This window comes from Aethalodelphis obliquidens, unplaced genomic scaffold, assembly GCF_003676395.1.
Source record: "Aethalodelphis obliquidens isolate GAN/ISIS:26980383/991018 unplaced genomic scaffold, ASM367639v1 scaffold1, whole genome shotgun sequence".
Taxonomy (NCBI): domain Eukaryota; kingdom Metazoa; phylum Chordata; class Mammalia; order Artiodactyla; family Delphinidae; genus Aethalodelphis; species Aethalodelphis obliquidens.
Genome location: NW_020837945.1, coordinates 3,419,449 through 3,439,574, shown reverse-complemented (window position 1 = coordinate 3,439,574; position 20,126 = coordinate 3,419,449). Strand labels below are relative to the sequence as shown.

At 47.8% G+C, this 20,126-nt stretch overlaps 1 protein-coding gene across 1 annotated transcript; it reads right to left on the bottom strand.

Moving 5' to 3' along the window:
• Nucleotides 1-14,912: 14,912 nt before the first annotated feature.
• Nucleotides 14,913-20,104, bottom strand: TFF2 (trefoil factor 2). The gene is given in 6 exon segments (XM_027108867.1): nucleotides 14,913-15,087; nucleotides 15,985-16,131; nucleotides 17,030-17,179; nucleotides 17,851-17,872; nucleotides 17,874-17,941; nucleotides 20,056-20,104. Coding segments are annotated over 6 exon segments (450 nt in total). The 3' UTR covers nucleotides 14,913-15,073.
• Nucleotides 20,105-20,126: the final 22 nt, after the last annotated feature.

Here is a 20,126-nt window from a genome sequence, read left to right as displayed (position 1 = left end):
AAATGGAGATGGCCCAGATGTTGCAACAATAGGATAAAGATTTTAAAACAGCAACCATAACTGTGTTTGAGGAAGTAAAGAAAAATGTGCTCACAATGTATGAAAAGATAGAAAATCATAGAAGAAAGGAAGGAAGGAAATAAAAGGAAAGAAAATGGTAATAAAATAGACAAATAACAATTCGAAAACTGAAAACTCCAATATGTGAAATTAAAACTTATTGGATGGACTTAGCAAAATACAGATGGCAGTAGAAAGGGTCAGTTAACTTAAAGATAGAGCAAGGGAAATCATCCTATTTGAAGAACAGAGAAGAAAAAAAGTTTAAAACATGCACAAAGTCCTCAGTACCTGTGGGAAACTATCAAAACATCTAACAGAAGTAAAATAGAAAAAAATGAACAAGATAAAAAAATTACCAATCCTTGATCTTTGAAAAGATTAACAAAATGATGAACCTCTAACTAGACTGGTGAAGAAACAAAAATTAAAGAAAACACAAATCACCAACGTCAGAAATGAAAGATGGGCTATTACTATGGTCCTACAGACATTAAAAGGAAAAATAGGTAATATTCAGAATAATATTAATTAATATTAATACCAACAAATTTGACAACTTAGATGAAATGGACAAATTCCTTGAAAAACAAAATTTACCTAGATGAGCACAAGAATAAATAGCAAAATCTAAATATCCCTATTTCTATTAAAATGTTTGAAGTTACTATCAAACACCTTCCTACAAAGAAAGTTTTGGACTAAGGTGGTTTCACTATTGCATTCTATCAAACAAAGAACTCTAATCTTAATGCAAACTTAGAAAAAAATATAAGAAGGAAATACTTCCCAACTCATTTTATGGGGCCAGCATGAGCCTAATACTCAAACCTGACAAATACATTATGAATTATGAAAGACCATTGTGAATATAGATTCAAAAATACCTGACAAAATCTTAGTAAATTGAATCCAGCAAGACACAAAAATAATGATACATCAGGATTTAGGTGGATTTATCTAAGGAAAACAAGGTAGGTTTAACATCAGATAATTAATGCAATTTACCACATTAATAGGAAAATGAAAATAAAAACATGCAATCATTTTCATAAATGCATAAAAGGCGTTCAACAAAATTCACACCCATGCATGATAGAAATTTCAGCAACTAGGAATACAAGGGAACATTCTTAAGCTGATAAAGGGTATCGGCAAAAAAAGAAGCCCCACAAGTACCATCATAACTTGAGGTGAAATACTGGACATTCTCATTCTAAGATTGGGACCAAAGCAAGAATTCTCAATCGCACCACTTCTTTTAACATTATGACGGTGGTTCCAGAAAATGTGATAAGGCAAGATAAAAAAATAGTAGAGATCACAAAGGAAGAAGTAAAATTGACTTTATTCACAGAACATAATCTTATTTCCAACTGCTTGTGGCTAATATATAAAACCACAATTGATTTTTTATATTAACTTTGTATCCTATAACTTTTTTGTTTCAAAGGTTTCTTAGGATTTTCTAAAACAGCACAAACTGTGAAGGCACAGTTGATAAATATGACTCAATTAAAATCAAGACCACATATGTATCAGTATGTGACAGATGAGTAAAAAGTCAAGTCTTGAACTCGGAGAAGATATTTGGAGCCCACATAATTGACAGAGGATTGCTATCAAGGATACACAAAGAACTCCTACAAACTAAGGCCACAAAGGACAAACATGGTTTTTAGAATACACAAATAGGAAGTGTAAGGTAAGGGAAACCTAAGTAGTCAATAAGCATGTGGAAAGAGGCTCCACCTCACTCATAACTGATAATTACAAAATAAACTAACATTAGAATGACATATCACCAAATGTTGATAAGGGTGCAGAGAATTAGGAACTCTTAAATTTGGTAGGGTATCATTGACACATCCACCCTGGCAAGCATTTGGGCGATACCTAGGAAATCGAACAAGTCCGTATCGTTCCAAAAGGAAGAAACTGGGAATAATATACCTAATTGCCTATCAGTAGGGGAATGCATTCTATGTTAAATTAAATGAATCAGACCTATTTATCAATAGAAATAAATTTCAAAATTTAACTGTACAATATAAGATGAAAAGCCTGCATATTATGGTATCATTTCTGATTTTTTCTTTTTTTTTTGGCTGTGCTGTGCAACACGTGAGATCTTAGTTCCCTCACCAGGGATCGAACCCATGCTCCTGCAGTGGAAGCATGGAGCCTTAACCACTGGACCGCCGGTAAGTCCCTACCATTTCTGATTATTTTAAAAACAGCAACAAATACTATAGAATGTTTATGGATATGATGGAAATAATGTACACTGACTTTAGAATGACAGATGACTCTGGGGAGGGAGGGAAAAAAGATGGGTTAAGGGGGCACTTTTATTGTTTTATTTCTTTTTATAAAATGAGAGGTATCTAGGCAAATAGAACCAAAGTCCAAGGTGGATAAATCTGGGTAGCACATATATAGATGCCCATAACATTACACACTGTTAATCTGAGGAAAAGGGCTTAAAATATGGCAGCTTAAAATTTTCATTAAAAATATCCAAATAAATAAGGTGGTCCGGGAAGCAGGGAGAGGAAGGGCTGAGAGTGAGGCAGGCCTGGAAGAGGCCAGCACTAAGACTTGGGGTCAGAACCCTGGGGACCCGGTTTGGGAGCCATTTGAACGTCCCATCCTGGATGCCCAGTCAATACCGAAGAGATGTATCTGCCCAGGGATGAAGGAGGGAACCACTGAAATCCTACCCAGCGTCCAGCTTAAGAGGAAATACAAGTCTCAAGCCATTTCGAGTTTTTTTATTTTAATTCCTAGGTCCCTGGACATCTGCAGTGCAATCCCAACTTTCTCTGTATATTAGTAGATTTGCCAAATTCTACTAATTCTACCAAGACCCGGCTACATCCCTGGGTGAGGATGGACAACATTCGTGATAGTGACTTAGCATCCCACCAGGGAAGCGTCCAGTAAGTGACCATGTTTTATACGATCCCTGGATCGTATAGAATCCCTGGATCAAATGTGCTCTCAGTGTGACCCTCACACCATGTAGCAGCTTATCCTTCACCTCAAAGTTCGTCAGAGAAAATAAACTGGAGGTTGTGGTTCTGACTTCTTAGGGATGACCACTAAGTTGTTCAAAAAGCAAGTGATTCCAGCAGAGGTGAGCAAATGGCCTATTCAGTTTTTCACTACAATGCAGGATAAGAATGATCAGAACTGAAGGCACCTTACATCTCATACACTGCAGCCATATCTCACCCCTGGCTCTTTCCACCACATCCCAGACCATTGTTGGCTCCGCTGCGTAGAAAGTAGTTTGTAGGGAATTCAGAAGATATGGAGAGCAGATCCGTCCAGTGAGAAACGTGTCGCCAAAAACAAAGCCATACTGGACCATCAAAACTGCAAAGAGAATGTATCCGCTACCCAGACTGGAATCTCCGACGGATCCCTCGAAGCTGTCTACACAGGGGGAAAGGAGCTTTCTCTGCATGGAGAATTCCTCACGGTTGCCACCTCTCCAGGGCTGCTGCTCACAGGGACTCTGGCTGGTATGTGCTAAGGTGCCACATGGGTTTGAAGCAAGCCTATCTCTCAGGTTGACCCTTCATACTCACCATCACCATTTCAGTATTTCAGAGAATGCATTTTCCCGGCTATAATATATTCTCCTCATTAAGAATTCAGTCCACCAGGAAATTGAAAGCAAAGTGTGAGACCATCACACTTTGTCGATGTCGATGGCAACATCGACAGGCCAGAGCCTACCTCAACCGCCAAAGCCTCCCTACATGTAGCTCTTGGTTATAAAGGAGTTCACATGCTCTCAAGACTCAGAGTAGCCCTGTTTCGCATATTAAATGTAAATAAGTTAAAACCAAGGCTCATTAACAGATGATTCATACCCACAGCGCTCACATGATAGCTTGTGTTTGACTGTCTGAGAGGTTTTACCAAAGCGTTAATATTTGTTCAACTCCCACAGGCCGATACATTACTGAGCAAAGAAAAATCAGTCAATATTTACTAAACATCCATTGTGTGCACAGCCTTTGGCCCAGATACCCTGGGGAGGTTCCAAAGGGAGAAGGTGATGTGGTCACAGTTGATAGGGAAGCTGTGGTCATGAAGGGAGCACCATGAACTCAAACCCAGATGCCTCATTACGGAATCCACGCAGCATTCCTTCTGCTGCAGCTACTTCCCTCCAGCGGCTCCAAACGTTAGGAATACTTTTTATTAGATGTTTGGGGGGTATTTTACTAAGTAAATGGTTAACATGACATGAAAGACTCCATTGTACTCCAAATAGCTTATATCTTTAAAAGTACACACAATACAACAACTTATTTATTTTTCTATAATCCATATTTCTTTATTTTTACATGGTCGTATGTGTATTGAAATGGTATAACGTTGTCTCAAAGTTTAATTTCACCTTAGAATTCTTTCCTCCTGAAATTAATTGAGAAACTTCTATAGTCAACTTAGGGCTTTGTTTTCTATTATGTATATACCTTCTAATTCTATCTGAATAGAGGTGAATAACACATAGCCTTTCATGAATAATTAAATTAATCTGACATCAATTTGCATAAAAGGAAGCTGTTATCATTCCCCAAACTTACTCATTTTTTAAAAAATTTATTTTATTGAAGTACAGTTGATTTACTCTGCTGTGTTAATTTCTACTGCACAGCACAGTGATTCAGTTATATACACACACACACACATACACACACACACACACATATATATATATATACATTCTTTTTCATATTCGTTATATTAGGAAGGATTGAGTGGGTGAATATGCTGATTTCAAAAATAAATTCAAAACACACAGGCAGTCGTGTGGGAGGAAAAGATGTGAGTGTTGGGGCCCCGATGTCTGCACATCACTCTTCCTAACAGAGGGTATATCAATATGGAAGATACAGGATACCCTGAATCGGGCTCTGCCAGGCAGGGGGCAATGGGCGTATGTGTCCTAAATGTGAGAAAGAGGAAGATGAAGATGTAGCGAGAACACGCCTCTTTCCAGGGCATCGGGGCAGAGTGAGACAGTCCTGACACTGGAGCATACGTGGTGAGAGACCCTGGATAGCCCTGGGCAGAAGGGTCCCCAGCACTTGGTGTCCACGTGGCAGCAGCTCCAGGACCAAGCACAGTGGTCGTGACCTGGACCCTCCATGATGTCATCTTTGCTGTTGTGCAGGAAGGTTGAGAGAGGATGGTCCTGTGGGATCTAGAGACGGAAAACTGGATTCAAGCTTTCGTGGGTGTTCCCGCATGCCTGAGCTGTGGTTTCCTGATGGGCAACTAGGACGCCTTCCGAGGTGGGTATGAGGCTGGAGCAGTGATGTCAGGATAATCTGATGGGCGACGCGTCATTCCCGTTCTGGTCGCAGGTGGCGTTGCCATCATTACAGGAGTCCTATACAAGGTGACTGCTTTAGTGCAGTTGTGATAATCTGGAGGGGCAAACCCTATAAACATTCTCCATCCCTCAAGACTCAGTTCAGCTTGACTTGGCCTCAGGGACTGGGTCCCACTCTCGGTTTTGTGCCCAGAGCAGCTGTCCATTCCTGGACCAGACCCTTGGCACCCCCTGCCCTGCCAGCTCTTCTCCCTGAGCTGGAAGCTGCTGTCTGCTCAATTCCTTGGCACCCCAGCTGCGGGGGATGGGAGTCCTCCCAGTAGGTGAGTGTGGAAGTGGGATGGCTAACGGAGGAGAAGGAAGGAGGTGACCTGGCCTGGAGCTCATGGATAAGGAGCCCTGTACGCGAGGGCTATACCCTGAGGCCAGCAGTTAGCAGCCCAGCAGATTGCACAGCTCCGGGCGAGTGCCCAAAGGCTGTTAGCTGACTGGAGAACCACCAGCTGGGTGCTTGCTTATCATGCCACTTTTATAGACTCTAATAAAGGAAACTGAGAGCAGGCAGGCAGGATCTCTGTGCTGGGTTTATCTGCCTTAATGAGGGTCATTTGGACCATAATTCAATACACTCATGGCTCCAAGGTACCTTCTGCAGAATGATGTAGCCATAAAGTAGAAAAATTCAGAGATTCCGTAGCTAATAAATAACTGGTGGGTGATTCTGAGGTTCCGAGTTATAAGGAATTGTGGAGGCAGGCCCTGGAGCCGGGCTTCCCAGCCCTTTCCACTGTGCCCTTTTCACAGTAAAACATAAAAACCCTCAAACGCTTTTCTAGGAATTACAAAAAAATAAGTCGCACTAACTTTGTATGGTGTAGGATACAGTGAATTGATATAAAAATATTTTCTTTTAGGTGTTTCCTTAAAACTGCAGTCATTTCTATTACAGTTGTGTTTATTTCTTAACATTTTTACTTTCTGGAGAAATTTGATGTTCTCTGTAAGATTTTTAAATCAATTCTTCAGATAACTTCTCTGCTGAAGATCTGAAGGTGAATTTTCAGTATTATTACTTTTATGATTTTTCTCCTCATTGGCTTCCTGTATTTCTTGACCAGTCTTCTCTTGCTTCTTGCTTTTAACTAGTTGTCATTATGATGAAAAATTAGTCAATATATTGCTAATAAATGGAAACTTGAAAACACTAAGGATCAAAAGTGATTTAACTGATGTGACATTAAGCAGGGGATGTGTCTTGACCTCAGTCGAAATAGAATTCAGGACAAAGCACTTGTACGTAACACAGGGACCCTTTATAAGCCACAATTCACCATGAAGGTATACCAGTTACAAATATCTTTGTACCAATAAGGGGCTGGGCAAAGGTATTCTCCTTTACTAACCAGAAAGCATAGGTGATGCAGAAAGAGAGAAAAACACAGCTGTGTTGATGAGGACACCATTCTGGGTATGTCATGTGAACAAAAATATAAGTAAGAAAAGATAGACAAACAATATAATCAATAAGGCAGATCTTACGGACGTACATATGTCGAACTTAAGGCCTGATAATACAACCGGAACCAAGAAGAACCCTGAAGCCCCTGCCTGCTCCAAGTACAAAACCGAGTAGTTAATAATTAGGTCAATAGAGTCACAGACTCAGTCTGATGCACATTCCCGAATTGCTTTTACAGATACTGGAACTGCCACTGGAGAGGAAGAGCTAACTGCATGGTGACCAGACTGCAGCCATGACATAAGCTACTCCATCTTGAGCAGTACTGAGTCCGTGGCTATAGCACAACTCCAAGAACTGGCCTCAGGAGAACGGGATTAACAGGATTGCTCACAGTGGTCTATGTGTTCGTGGGCATCAAAACAACTGTAGCTTGCTCTGCCCGTGTCTGTAAGGGGGCACCCAAAATTGTCAGCCCAGGGATGCTACAGACCCATGTTGACATCTTCCGCTCTGACAATACGGCATCCTGTTCAGCATGAAGAAGTGACAGAAGATGGACTTTTGCCCACCAGTTACAGAAGGCGGACTTTTGCCCATCAGTTACAGAAGGCGGACTTTTGCCCATAACCCTTTAGAGCTGGAGTGATGTCTGACAAGTGGGGATTTGTTAAGCAGCTCTTTTGCCCCTTTCCTGTGTCCCCTTTTCTGTTCCCCTCTAACCTTACAAAGAACCTAATTATGGGAATGAGATCACTAAGCAATTGAAACTAACTCCTGACATGTGCTCTCCTCAATGCCCACCATGCCGTGTCTGACCTGTTGATTCTTTCCCTAGATAAAAATAAGTGAGGATGAAGAAGTAAGCAGTTAAAGGGTGACCAGCTCTCTGCCCCAACAGCCCCTCGGCAATCCTGCAGACCACTTGGGCAAGATGACATCTGGGGCTTCCCTGGTGGCACAGTGGTTGAGAGTCCGCCTGCCGATGCGGGGGACACGGGTTCGTGCCCCGGTCCGGGAAGATCCCACATGCCGTGGAGCGGCTGGGCCCGTGAGCCATGGTCGCTGAGCCTGTGCATCCGGAGCCTGTGCTCCGCAACGGGAGAGGCCACAACAGTGAGAGGCCCGTGTACCGCAAAAAAAAAAAAAGATGACATCTGAAGAGTCATCCAGTCTGCACGCAATGGAGAAAGATGCAGAACCCAACCTCCTGACTCCATCGTTCACTGAGATTTCGCCCCTTCCCCCACCCCGGTTTTTTTTCCATTTAAAACTGCCGTGGCTGAGCAGAATCTCTGGAGTTGGTCTCTGGACACGAGTCCACCTTCTCCCCAGGTGGCTGGCTTTTCTGATTGAAGCAACTTTCCTGTCTACCCGCAATTGCCTCTCGAATTATTGGCTTAGGAGCCGCCAGCAGCCAAACGTGGGTTCCAAAACACAACTTCCTGAGTGCGTGTGAAATATTCATGAAATTTAATCATATGTTTGTTCACAAAGAAAGCATTGTGTTCCATATGGTAGCCATGTGACAATCACTCTATGGTCAAATGTAAAAAAACTAGAAAATAATGACAACATTTCTGAAGGTTCTTGCATAAGGAAATTTAAATATCTCTACTAAACACTTGTGGCTAAAAGATTAACTACAAACCAAAATTACAGACTTTCTTAAAAATCATGGTAATAAAAACACATCATTTCTGAATCTATGAAGAGTATTTAAAATAGTGATCAAAAGAAAATGTGTAGGGCTTCCCTGGTGGTGCGGTGCTTGAGAGTCCGCCTGCCGATGCAGGGGACACGGGTTCTTGTCCCGGTTCGGGAAGATCCCACGTGCCGCGGAGCAACCACGCCCGTGAGCCATGGCCGCTGAGCCTGCGCTCTGCAACGGGAGGGCCCACAACAGTGAGAGGCAGTGAGAGGCCCACGTATGGCAGAAACAAAACATGCAAGCTGGGGGGAGGAAAAAAAGAAAATGTATAGCTTTAAACACATATCAGTAATAATGGAAGAAAATTCCCAACTCAGAAAGCTAGGAAAAGAATAGGAACGCAAGCCAAAATAACACAAAGATGAAGAAATTAATGAAGTAGCTCAGAGAACAAGAATAAAGTAATAAATCAAAATCTTGGTTCTTTTGAAAAATAAAATATGCAAACCACTAGCGAACCTAATAAAGAAAATAGAAAAAAGAGAGAGAGAGAGAGAGAAACCCCAAATAAACAAAATAAGAATTCTTTGGGAAACACCTATTACAATAGAGGAAACTTTAAAAATTATAAGAGGCTACTCTGAATAACTTTATGCAGCTCATTTTGAAAATCTAGATGAAATAGACAAGTTCCTAGGAAAATCACCCTTTACCAAAGTGATCTGGTAGAGGCATGAAGCTCAGATCAACCATAGAGGAAAGAGAGAACATTATCAAGTTTTACAGATTTGTTCTGTAAAACCCTCCATGCCCAGATGGTCTCACAGAGAAATTCTAACAACGCTGCAAATACCAAATAGTCCCAGTGCAACATATATTGTTCCAGAGAATTAAAAAAAAAGCAAAGGAGAATGCCAAAATTCACACTGAAAAAATTACCTCAAAATGTGTCATACACCCAAAATATAGGAGCTAAGGCTATAAAACTCCTAGAAGAAAACATACTAGAAAATCTTTGTGGTCTTGGATTAGGCAAATAATTTTTTTAGCTAGGGCACATAAAGTGTGAATCATGAAAGAAAAATGGAAAACATGGGACTTCTACAAAATTAAAAACATCTGTTCTTTGAAAAATACTTAAGGAAATGAAAAGGCAAGTCTCAGACTTGGAGGAAATATCTGCACAACATAAATCTGATAAAGGATCTGTATGCAGAACGGATAAAGAGCTCTTAGAACTCAATATAAAGCAGACAAAACACCTGATGAAAACCGTAGGACTGACATATACACACTACCGTATATAAAATAGATAACTAATAAGAGCCTACTGTAGAGCACAGAGAACTCTACTCAATACTCTGCAATGACCTAAATGGGAAAAGAATCTAAAAAAAGAGTAGATATAGGTATAACTGACTCACTTTGCTGTACAGCAGAAACGAACAAGACATTGTAAGTCGACTCTACTCCAATAAAAATCAATTTAAAATAAAAAGACTTGAACAGATGCTTAACCGGAGAAAAAGTAAAAAAAAAAAAAAAAAAAGACAAGCCCATGAAAAGACACTCCATATCATTAGTTACTAGGGAAATGTAAATTAAAGTGGAAATGAGATGCCCATCACACAGCAGCATGACTCAAAGTAAACGCTAACAACATCGTGCTGGAGAGGGTGTGGGAAACCTCCGGATTCTCATGCTTTGTTGGTGGGAAGGCAAAATGGCACAACCATTTTGCAAGAAGAGTTTGTTAGATTCTTATCAAGTCCAACAGAACAGTTGCCATACGACCCAGCGATCCTACTTAGCAGATATTTTCCAAGAGAAAAGGTATTTACACAGCCAACTCCAGACTCGTACACACTTGTCCCCAGCAGGTCTGTTCCTAAGAGTGAAGCCCCGGAAACAACCCAAATGCCCATCGACTGAGGAATGGTAAACACACAGTGAAATGCCCTCCTGCAGAATCCTACTCAGCAAGCAACAGGCATGGATGACCCAGATAAATCTCATAAAGAAAGATGCAAAGGGTCATGCACAACGTGACTACATTTACAGGAATTCTAGAAGAGGCAAAACTATAGTGAAAGGAAGCAGATTCATTGGTTACTTGGGGCTGGAAGTAGAAGGAGGGCATTGACTACGAACAGGCGTGAGGGAATTGAGGGGGGGAATGAAGATCTTCTATATCTTCCTTGTGGTAGTGTTTACACAACTGCAAACATTTTTCAAAACTCACTGAACGGATTCAGTTAAAATAGACAAATTTTATTGCCTTGAATTATACCTCAATAAGGCTAATTTAAAAAAAAACCTCAACGTATAACAATTATCAGTATTACTGGTGTAATTCAGTAGAGCTGAATGAAAGGTCAACGCTATGACAAAATTGTGGCCCCACATTCACCTGTTGAAGCCCTAAGCCTCAACGTGACTGTATTTGGAGATGGTGCCTTTATGGAAGTAATTAAGCTTAAATGAGGTCATCAGGGTAGGGCCTTGACCTGATAGGATTAGGCCTTATAGCTTTCTCTCTCCCTGTCCCGCTCTGTCTCTATCTCAGTCTCTGCCTCTCATTCCATGTATATACACCTAGGAAAGTCCCTGTAAGGACAGCCAGAAGGTGGCCGTCTTCAAACCAGCAAGAGAGCCCTTTCCAAGTTCCTAGGCTGCAACACTACATGTGACATTTCTGCTTCGTGAACCCGTATCAGTAAATTCGGTCTGATCCAACTTTATAAGTTTAGCAACTTACAATCTTTTTTTAAAGAATTTTTATTGGAGTACAGGTGCTTTACAATGTTGTGTTAGTTTCTACTGTACAGCAAAGTGAATCAGCTCTACGTATGCATATATCCCCTCTTTTTCAGATTTCCTTCCCATTTAGGTCCCCACAGAGCACTGAGCAGTTCCCTGTGCTGTACAGTAGGTTCTCATTAGTTATCTATTTTATACATAGTATCAATAGTGTATGTATGTCAATCCCCATCTCCTAATTCCTCCCACTCCCCCCTTTCCCCCTTTACAATAGTTATTGAGGCCAATCTCTGGACATGAGGAGGCTACCTATTGTCAGACAAATCCCTGCCCCTTGGTGAAGGCGGGTGCGTCAGTCCCCAGGGTGGCCAGCAGAGGGCACTGGAGGACAGACAGCCCTGCGAGCATCCTGGGCCTGAAGGTTCTTCACGGGGAAACACCTTCCGAAGTTCATTAAACCTGTGTCCTGACACGAACAGGACGGGCCTTCCTTCCTTGAAGCCGCGTTTCTGACTGTGCTAAATTAAGGTCGAGTCTTCATTAAGTGCTGAGCTCTCTTTGGATCCCAGGAAATAAATACAGAAGTTGCCACCCACGGGACTTTCTGGAAACCCAGCCCCTCAGCCCCGGAGCAGTATCAACCCAGGCACCTGACACCTGGGCGTGTGTCTGAGCTGCCAGGGAGGCCTGGCTGGGCTGCAGCAGGGATCCGGCCCCCAGGGGCTGTGCAGTGAGGCTGCTCCTCTGGTCCCCATCCGTCTGGGCTGCAGGGAAGCCCAGGAAGCTGCCAGCATGTCCTGGAACCTCCCACAACTGTTCACACAGATGCAGACAAGCCCTGGGGAAGGGCCAGAGGCTGTGAAAAGGGAAGGGCTTGACCAGGGGGGAAGGGGTCTGGGACACCGGGCAGGGGAGAGCAGAGGTCCATGAGGACGCCACCCCGAGCCAGCCTGGCTGGGAGGCATGGTGTCACCTCATTGTAGCAAGACAGGCCACCAGCCAGGGGAAGGGGCACTGCTCAGCACGCAGGTGATGCTTAGGTGTGCAAACCCCAGAAACACGCTGCACTCTGTGTGTGTGGCCCTGAAGCGGTGGGCTCGGGGACTGCAGAGGACACTCCGCTTCAGCCACTTTCTCAAGGCTGTGGGGTGCCAAGGCTCAGCATCCCTTCCGGGGTCCCCACCAAGTGTAGCGAGAGGGACGATGAAGCTTCCCCTCATTTCATGGGAACGCTGCTGGCCAGGCCAACTCCCAGGGTGTTCCCAGGAGGTCCAGCAGTTGGGGCCCAGCCTGCTGTGGGTACAGTTGTCCACTAAGACCATGGCATTAGCCAGGGCCACAGAAGGCCCCCTGGGGAGGGGACCTGGCAGGGATTAGCCTTCCTGCATCAGCAGGGGCGACCTGGGAGGGGCTGATGACCGGGCACTGGGGTAAGGAGATCGCATCTCTCCCCCTACTTAATAGGGCCTGGACTATCGGGTCAGTATGTGTGAATATAACAATAACTGGCATTAATTGTCATGAAGCCCTCGCCACGTGCCCGACACTGCTCTAACCACATCTCAGGAGATGTGGAGAACCTCCCCGAGGTCACACACCAGCACTGTGATGTCTCCTGTTGTTTCCGCCCCAAAGACCTGGCCCATCCCCTCTCCTGTGACTGCCTCAAAGCACCTTCATTACCTGAACCAGCCAGGCAAGGACCTGGGTGAAGCCCTGGAGCCCGGAGACCAGGACAGTGGGAGTGAGGGGCGGAGCTGCTGTCCCCTCCCCCTGCCAGGCCCTCTGCACCAAGCCCGCCCTTCTCCACCCTCAGCTATGTCCCAGCTGAGCCCAGCGAGGGTAGGGGTGCCCCTGGAGGGCGTAGGCCCAGCCGAGGAGGGGATGGAGGGGGGAGGAAGAAAGGTCGGTTGTCTGACGGAGGGGGGTCGGATGTCACCAGCTGCTGCTCCAGGGGCAACGAGGACACTCCCCATGGGCCACCTACAGAAGGGGGACGGGGACGGTCTGAACCACTCTGGGGGGCCACGCCGTTCTCTGTCATCAATGGCGCTGGAGCAAGCAGAGGTGTGGAAATAACGTCAAAAAGATTTAAATGGCCTAAGGATCCCCCGCCCGGGGAACGCCACTGAAATTGCTTCAAAATCTAAAAGTCTGCGCTCAGTTATCAGAAGGGCCGTCGGGAGCCGGCTGGGAAATGAGGGCGTCAACGCGTCAGAGAGAACGTACGAGAGGAGGTGGGGTTGGGGTCGTGCGCGAGGACTCCCGAGAAAGAGCCAGGACTCCCGCACCTGCAGCCCTGGAACAGGAGGCCTGAGACCAAAAGCTTCCTCCAGACCCCAAATCCAAGACAGCCAGGGCCGCTCTGGGAGCAGCACAACCCAATTCCCAACCCCGGGGGTGTGGGTATGAAGAATTCATGTGTCAAAGACCCTTTCCCCAATGTGCCAATACCAGGGCCGGCCTTGGCTCTGCGGGGGCCGAGCGCGGGGCTGAGTCGGGACAGACGAAGCGCACGTGAGGACATGGCTCCCGGTGAGGAATCTATTCACTAAGGCTGCGCCTGTCTCCACCCGCCACTTGTCTTGAATGTTTCAGACCCCGTGTTCCAGCAAGAGCCATTGTTTCATGGAGCTTCTGTGTGTGTTATTAGCAAGATGAAGATGCCTCAGTGACCTAAGGCCGTATGGGGCCCCCTTCTCAACATAGGTGTCCCGAGAGGGGATGTGAGGCCAAGTCCCTTCCTGAAAGAAACACTTTTTAAAATTCCCTCTTTTCAATGCAAAGCCAGTGTCACCTAGAAGGAGAGGCCCTGGGTTTCCAGGGTGACCATAGGCCCCGGGCTGGAGGAGGGTTAGGGAGGAGGGATAGGCCGCAGAAAGTCTGGCCTGGGGTCACCCGCCTGCACTTCCACCCTTGAGCCGAAGAATGCCAGGACCCCTTCACCCAGATGCCTGAAATATCTTTCACGCAACGACTTTCACACACGCTTCCTAAAAGCCTTGACGGAAGCTGTCAGCTACCTCTTTGGAACGGCTTTCAAATCGCAACAAGACGGATGCTGCAGCCGTGCGCTCCCAAGCCTCGGGGAGAACTCATAGGAGCTAATCTGGCACAAGCCCCGACTCACCTTTGGAAGAGGTATTGGGGTTCCTGGCACGAATTTCAAAAGCACGTGGTCTGCCATGCATTTGTAAAAGCAAAGCCATTTTGTAATTGCGATCTGAAATTATACGTTGCTCCAAGAGCAGCATATAATTTTTAGTATGTTTTTTGGGGTAAAATCATTTGAATTTTAATACAGTGATTTAGTACAAGAGTTATAAAGGGATCATGGATTCTGAAATTCCTTACATGCAATACGTTTTCACGGTCAGAGTAGCCTGAACGTATTAGATGAATTCTTGCTCTTCTGGCAAATGAAAGAATCTTAAAATTATACACACACTCGTACTCTCAACCTTTCTCTCTCTCTCTCCCTCTCTCCCTCTCTCTCTCTCTCTCTCTCTCTCTCACACACACACACACACACACACACACACACACACACACACACTGCTATTGCCACCTCTGTGTCAATGAAGCCAAAATGAAATTTAGCAGATTTTAAGTGTTTTCTTTATTTGAAGAAATTGCATGTGAAGCCATTGAAAAGGATAAAAAGCAGATTAAGAAAACCCAGGAATTCGGGAAACATGAAATCTGAACCCATAAGACGGTGCATGTTCTTCTTTAGTTTCAGGACATCCAAGGAGCCTGAGGGGTTCTCTGAAGCCACTGCCTCTTAATAATGACAGTCTAGAAATTTAAATGTGACATTGTTGGTGAGCACGTCAGAGAGCCAGGGTGCCTGAGCTAGAAGGCCCCGTGGGTTCACGGGACTATAGCCCTTAGTCCAGCCGTCCCTGCTGGAGAAGGAGCTGCCTGCGGGGCACAGGCCCCTGGGGCCAGATGTCCTCTGGGAGTCCATTCTCCCCAGATAACTGGTAATTTTCCAGGTAGACACTTAGGTCACACAAAAAAATCACTTGGAAATTTCTGAAAGTAAAGGCCATGCTCTTTAGAGCACACTGATTTCCTCAAAATGGGAAGAGGCATCCTTCAAGGATCAGTGCATCCTCACCATCTTTTGGAACACCCGGTCTTTCCTTGATCTTATCAAACTCAGTGTCAGGGACACACTGTAACTGAGGGGTGGCGGGGGAGGGGAGATGGGCTCTCTTGGGACTGGCGCTGGGGCAGGACCTGTCACTCGTGGTCACGGGAGAGAACTGCGGGGTCCACGAGAGAAGAGACCACATCTGCCTCACTCTGGGTCCCTCTCACTATGCCCAGCACAGCACGTGGCATTCAAAGCACCCAAAATAGTGACCCCACCCCACTGTGCTGGGACCTGGGGGTGCGGCTGAGAAAGGGATGCTTTCTGCAACCATCCAAAAGCCACAGTGGGAAGGCTGGAGGGCTTAACTTATTAAAAAGAAGCTGTCGTTGTTGAGAACATTCTGGAATTGCCTTCTGAGCTGGTTCACAATAGAGGTGGCTTCCTACACGAGGACACTTTTTCCTGAACTGGTCACCCACTGGGTCCAGGGGCCTGGCCGGGATGGCATCAGGCATCCTGCCCAGCCTAGGACCTCCTCTGCCCCAGCTCCCACTGCCCTCGAGAACCATCCTTGTCCAGGAACTGGACATTACCTTGCACGGAGAGCGGGAAGAAGCACCAGGGCACTTGGGGGATGGTGTCGGAGAAGCAGCACTTCCTAGAGGCGCACTCCTCGGGGCTGATGCCTGGGTAGCCGCAGTTCTCGCGCGCTGAGACCTCCATGACACACTCCTCCGACTCTGCCGCGTGCCACCGGATTTGGGGACGACAAGGGGACTCAGTTAGGCCAGCTAGCTAACCAGACATGTCCATTCCATCCTCCCAGGGGAGCGCCGCTGGGCTCACAGGCTCGGGGTAGCATGAGGGGCTTCTGAGACTGTCACCCCTGGGCTAAGAGTGGGCGCCCGCAGGTGGGCACCCCTTCCTCCTGATGCCAAAAGTCAGAATGTCTGGAGGGAAGATCGTCTCACCTCCCTGGACTTGACATTGCTCTGTAAAGCGGGGTGGCCCACCGTACCTCCTGTGGGGACCCTTTAAGGATGTAAAGCATTAGACCAAAGAATTGAAACCCAGCGATGCTTCCACTACTGGGAGAGGCCTGGCTACAACCAACCAACAGCCAGCCCTCGGGCCCGTTTCCCCCGGAGCCCGGGAGCCTCTGACCGGCAGCCTCGGGGGCTGTGGGCGGGAGGCCAGGGTACTCAGTTCTGCACACACGGATCAGCTTCGCACACAGACTTTTTTGTGTGCACGCTTTGGAGTCGGGGACTTTCTAAACAGATAATATGCACAGGCACAAAACTCACTCTCAAAAGGTAACTCAAGAAGACTTAAGTGAATTTCTTAACATTGAGGGTCTGTTTGCAGCTGTGTTAATAATGCCCTGATCTTAATGCCTCATGTCCCTTAGAAGCTTCTCAGGAGCCACAGCGAAGAGGGGCCTCAGAATTGTTTTTTCTTCAAATACTGTAAAACGGATTCCAACAAGGCTCCCCTTGGGGTCCAGTGTGGACATAGGGGTGGGGGCACGTTTTCCCTTCCCTGGGGCTGGCCCAGGTGGTGTGGGAGCCCTAAGAAGCCAGGTCCTGGGCTGCCACCCGGGGCACAGGAGGAGGTCCCAGCTCTCCTGGACGTTACCTTGCTTGGGGAGGGGCTTGAAACACCAGGGGACCCCGGGGATGCTGGAGTCGAAGCAGCAGCTGGCGGAGAAGCACTGGTCGCTGGAGATGCCCGGGAAGCCGCAGTTCAACCTGTTCTTGGTGCTCACACGTGAGCATTGGCAGGGATCTGCAGAGAGGCCCTGGCTCAGCCAGCCCCCCACACCTGCCCCCAGCCCCCGGGCGCGTCCGGGACCCCCCAGCAGTGCCACTCCCACCCTGGGAAAGGCCGTCTTATCTTGGTCGTATTTGAACCAGCCAGTGTCCTTCAGAGGAACTGACAGGGCTTAGCTGAAAGGGTTTTCTTAGTTTAAAAATAAAACCTTCTGGCAAGAGAGTGGACAGAGGCACTCAGGCCCAGGTCGGGATGAAAGTGGGCAAGGCCGGACCCCCAGGAGCCCTTAGTGGGCCTCCCACCCAGCCTCTCCTGGAGCCCCCGCCCACCTGAGCCTGAGGCCATCCTACTGATCCTGAAGGGGGTCCTCCTGGGAGGTCTCACCCCCCTCCAGTGCCCCCCTGCTGCCCTTCCTGAGTGGCGGGGAAGCAGGGGGACGCACACAGGAGCCGGCTGTGTGGCTAGCGTCCCAAACCTCAAGACACCTTCCCACCTGCTTCCCTTCTCAAGTTAACTCATCGCCTGCGTTTTCTCTCTGAGGGAAACTAACACGAACAGAGACACCCCGAGGGGCAGAAAACAAGGACCTCTCATGCCCTCCCTGCGCTCAGGGCACTAGAGGCCTCCCCAGGCTCGCTGGTCCGAATGGTCCCCACGGCCCCTCGAGGACATGAGCCCTCGCTTACCAGGTTTCTGGGCCCCCCCCAGGGCACACAGCCCTAGCAGAAGGAGCGCAGCCAGGAGCCGGGTGCAGCGGACCCCCATGCCCACGCTCGCCTGCATCCCAGGGCCGCCGGAAGAGTGCACGCTCCCCACTGCGGGGGGTTGTTTTATAAGCTTCTCTCTATTTGCTCAGTAAGCAAGATAACCCCCTCTCTCCCCGTGGCACTGACACTTTGGAACCTTTGTTAGGAGAAGGAGCTGAGGTAGCTTGGCTGAAGTGCCAAGTGGTGACAGAGCAGACCTCCGGGCTCCCCGGGCACAGCCGGGCTCCCCCCGACCCAGGCAGGGAGCCAGGTCATGCCAGGATGCCAACATGGAAGACGGGCCATGTGCGCGTGTGGCGCTGGGTACTCACAGGGTCCCACCCAGGAAGGGAGAAATCATGTATTTCTCCTGATAAAGTACTTGGCTACCACAGGAGTTTTAAAATATTGGGCCCAAGGCTACTGGGGGAAATGACCGGGCCAGCCACAGACAGAGAGAAGACCCCTCCTCCAGGAATGGGAGGGTCTCCGAGGAAGGCAAGAGACCCTCCTTCAGGGCTGCAGACCCCTCTCTCAGCCCCTGTCTGTATCTCCTTGTCTCTGTTTTGGGGAGGGGGCTGCTCTTCGTGGAGATGAAGCTGTCCAGGTAAACGGAACGGCCCCAGATGAGTGTAGAAGTAACAAGTCCGTTTCAGCAAAGCCTGAAGTGTGCCATGTTTTTCTTCCATGGGAACTGTGTTGCCTAAAAGATGGTACCTGTAAGCCAGCCTATGCCCAGGATAAGATACTCCGGGGAAAAGACTCTGTGCATGGGACCCAAAGAGAGAAAAGAGAAGTGGAGATGAGACACACAACACACGAAGGGGAATGTGGAGGAAAGAGAGGATCGTAAACTCCCTACTCTGGGGGACTTCCAGGAGCCACCAATCTGTCCAGCACGGCTTGAGCAGCCAGAAACCCAGAGATGCGTGGAATCGGAAACCCTGGGTCCTCAGGGTCTGGAGAGCCCAGGGCTTCTGCCAGCTCCAGCTCCAGCCGCCCCAGACCCCTGCCTATTCCCCCATTGAGCAACCACCACGACTCCATCTTTGCAAACCTTGAGAAAGTCACCTTTCCCCACTGCGTCCCTGTCACTCTTAGTCACCACCAAGACCTAGGGCCCCAAGTCCTCCCTCTTCCCCCAGATTCTCACCTCCACTTTCCTCTTGCTTCCTCCCCCTTGGCCCGACTTCCCACTGTGCCCTCCTGGCCCTTCCGGGATTCCCACCGAAACCGCCTGACCCATGCCAAAGAGATGGCTTATCAGCCCCTTGGTCTCTGACCTGCTCTGGCCCTAACGGAAGCCTGCATCTTCCCTGCGATGTTCCTCTTGCATGCATCTCAGGTGGAGGTGCTCAGGCCCCCATCCAGGGCACCATCCGCCCACACAGTATTTTAGTGCTTTTAGAAAAAGGCACATTTTCTTCAAGACAAGTTACTTCCACTGTGGGGAAGTCATTACGTTAGATACAATGTCTACAGTATGAGTGGCACCCACCTGAACGTGGAGCTCTGTGCACGGCACAACCTCTAAGCTGCGTTGGGTGCCTGTGCTCCCATCACGTGGGCTCAGGCTGGGGGCTGGACATTGACCTTGAGCCCCAGTGTCACCATGCTCCTCGGAATCGCAGCTGTGACTGTACCACCTTCAAGGCTCCTGCCCCACCGTCATCGGCTGACTGTCAACCTGCTCCTTGTTAAGGGTTTGGCACCGCGCTCGCTGTGTCCCTTGTCACACCAAGATGTGTGACATCCTGGGCGGCTTCAGCACTCCAGGGACGTCTCACCCAAAGCCACAGGAGCTCAGGTTTTTATTTCCTCCTCATCTCTGGGAACTTCCATCCCTCCTCCACTCTGCCACCCCTCCCATGACCACACTCAGAACCCGTACTCCACCTCTGAAAGAGGACATGCAAATGTCCTTTCTGATCAGCATGTCTAAGCTTCTACTGCTTCCTCGTTACTCCTAAACCCTCCAGTCCCTTAACCCCTCGGCTTCCCCTCTGAGCACTGTACCGTCTGCGTCTCCCCCTCCCCTCCTTCTCCAGCCTGGTTCCCATGGTCCCCACTCCACCTGCTCCCCCCCCGTCTTATCACCCCCAGGAGTACCCATCTGTTGACCATCTCCAGGCCCTCCCACCCCACCTGCTGTGCTAGCTGGTGCTGCCACAGGAGCGCCCAGTCTCAGACCCATCCCGCGCCTAGTGGGATTGCAA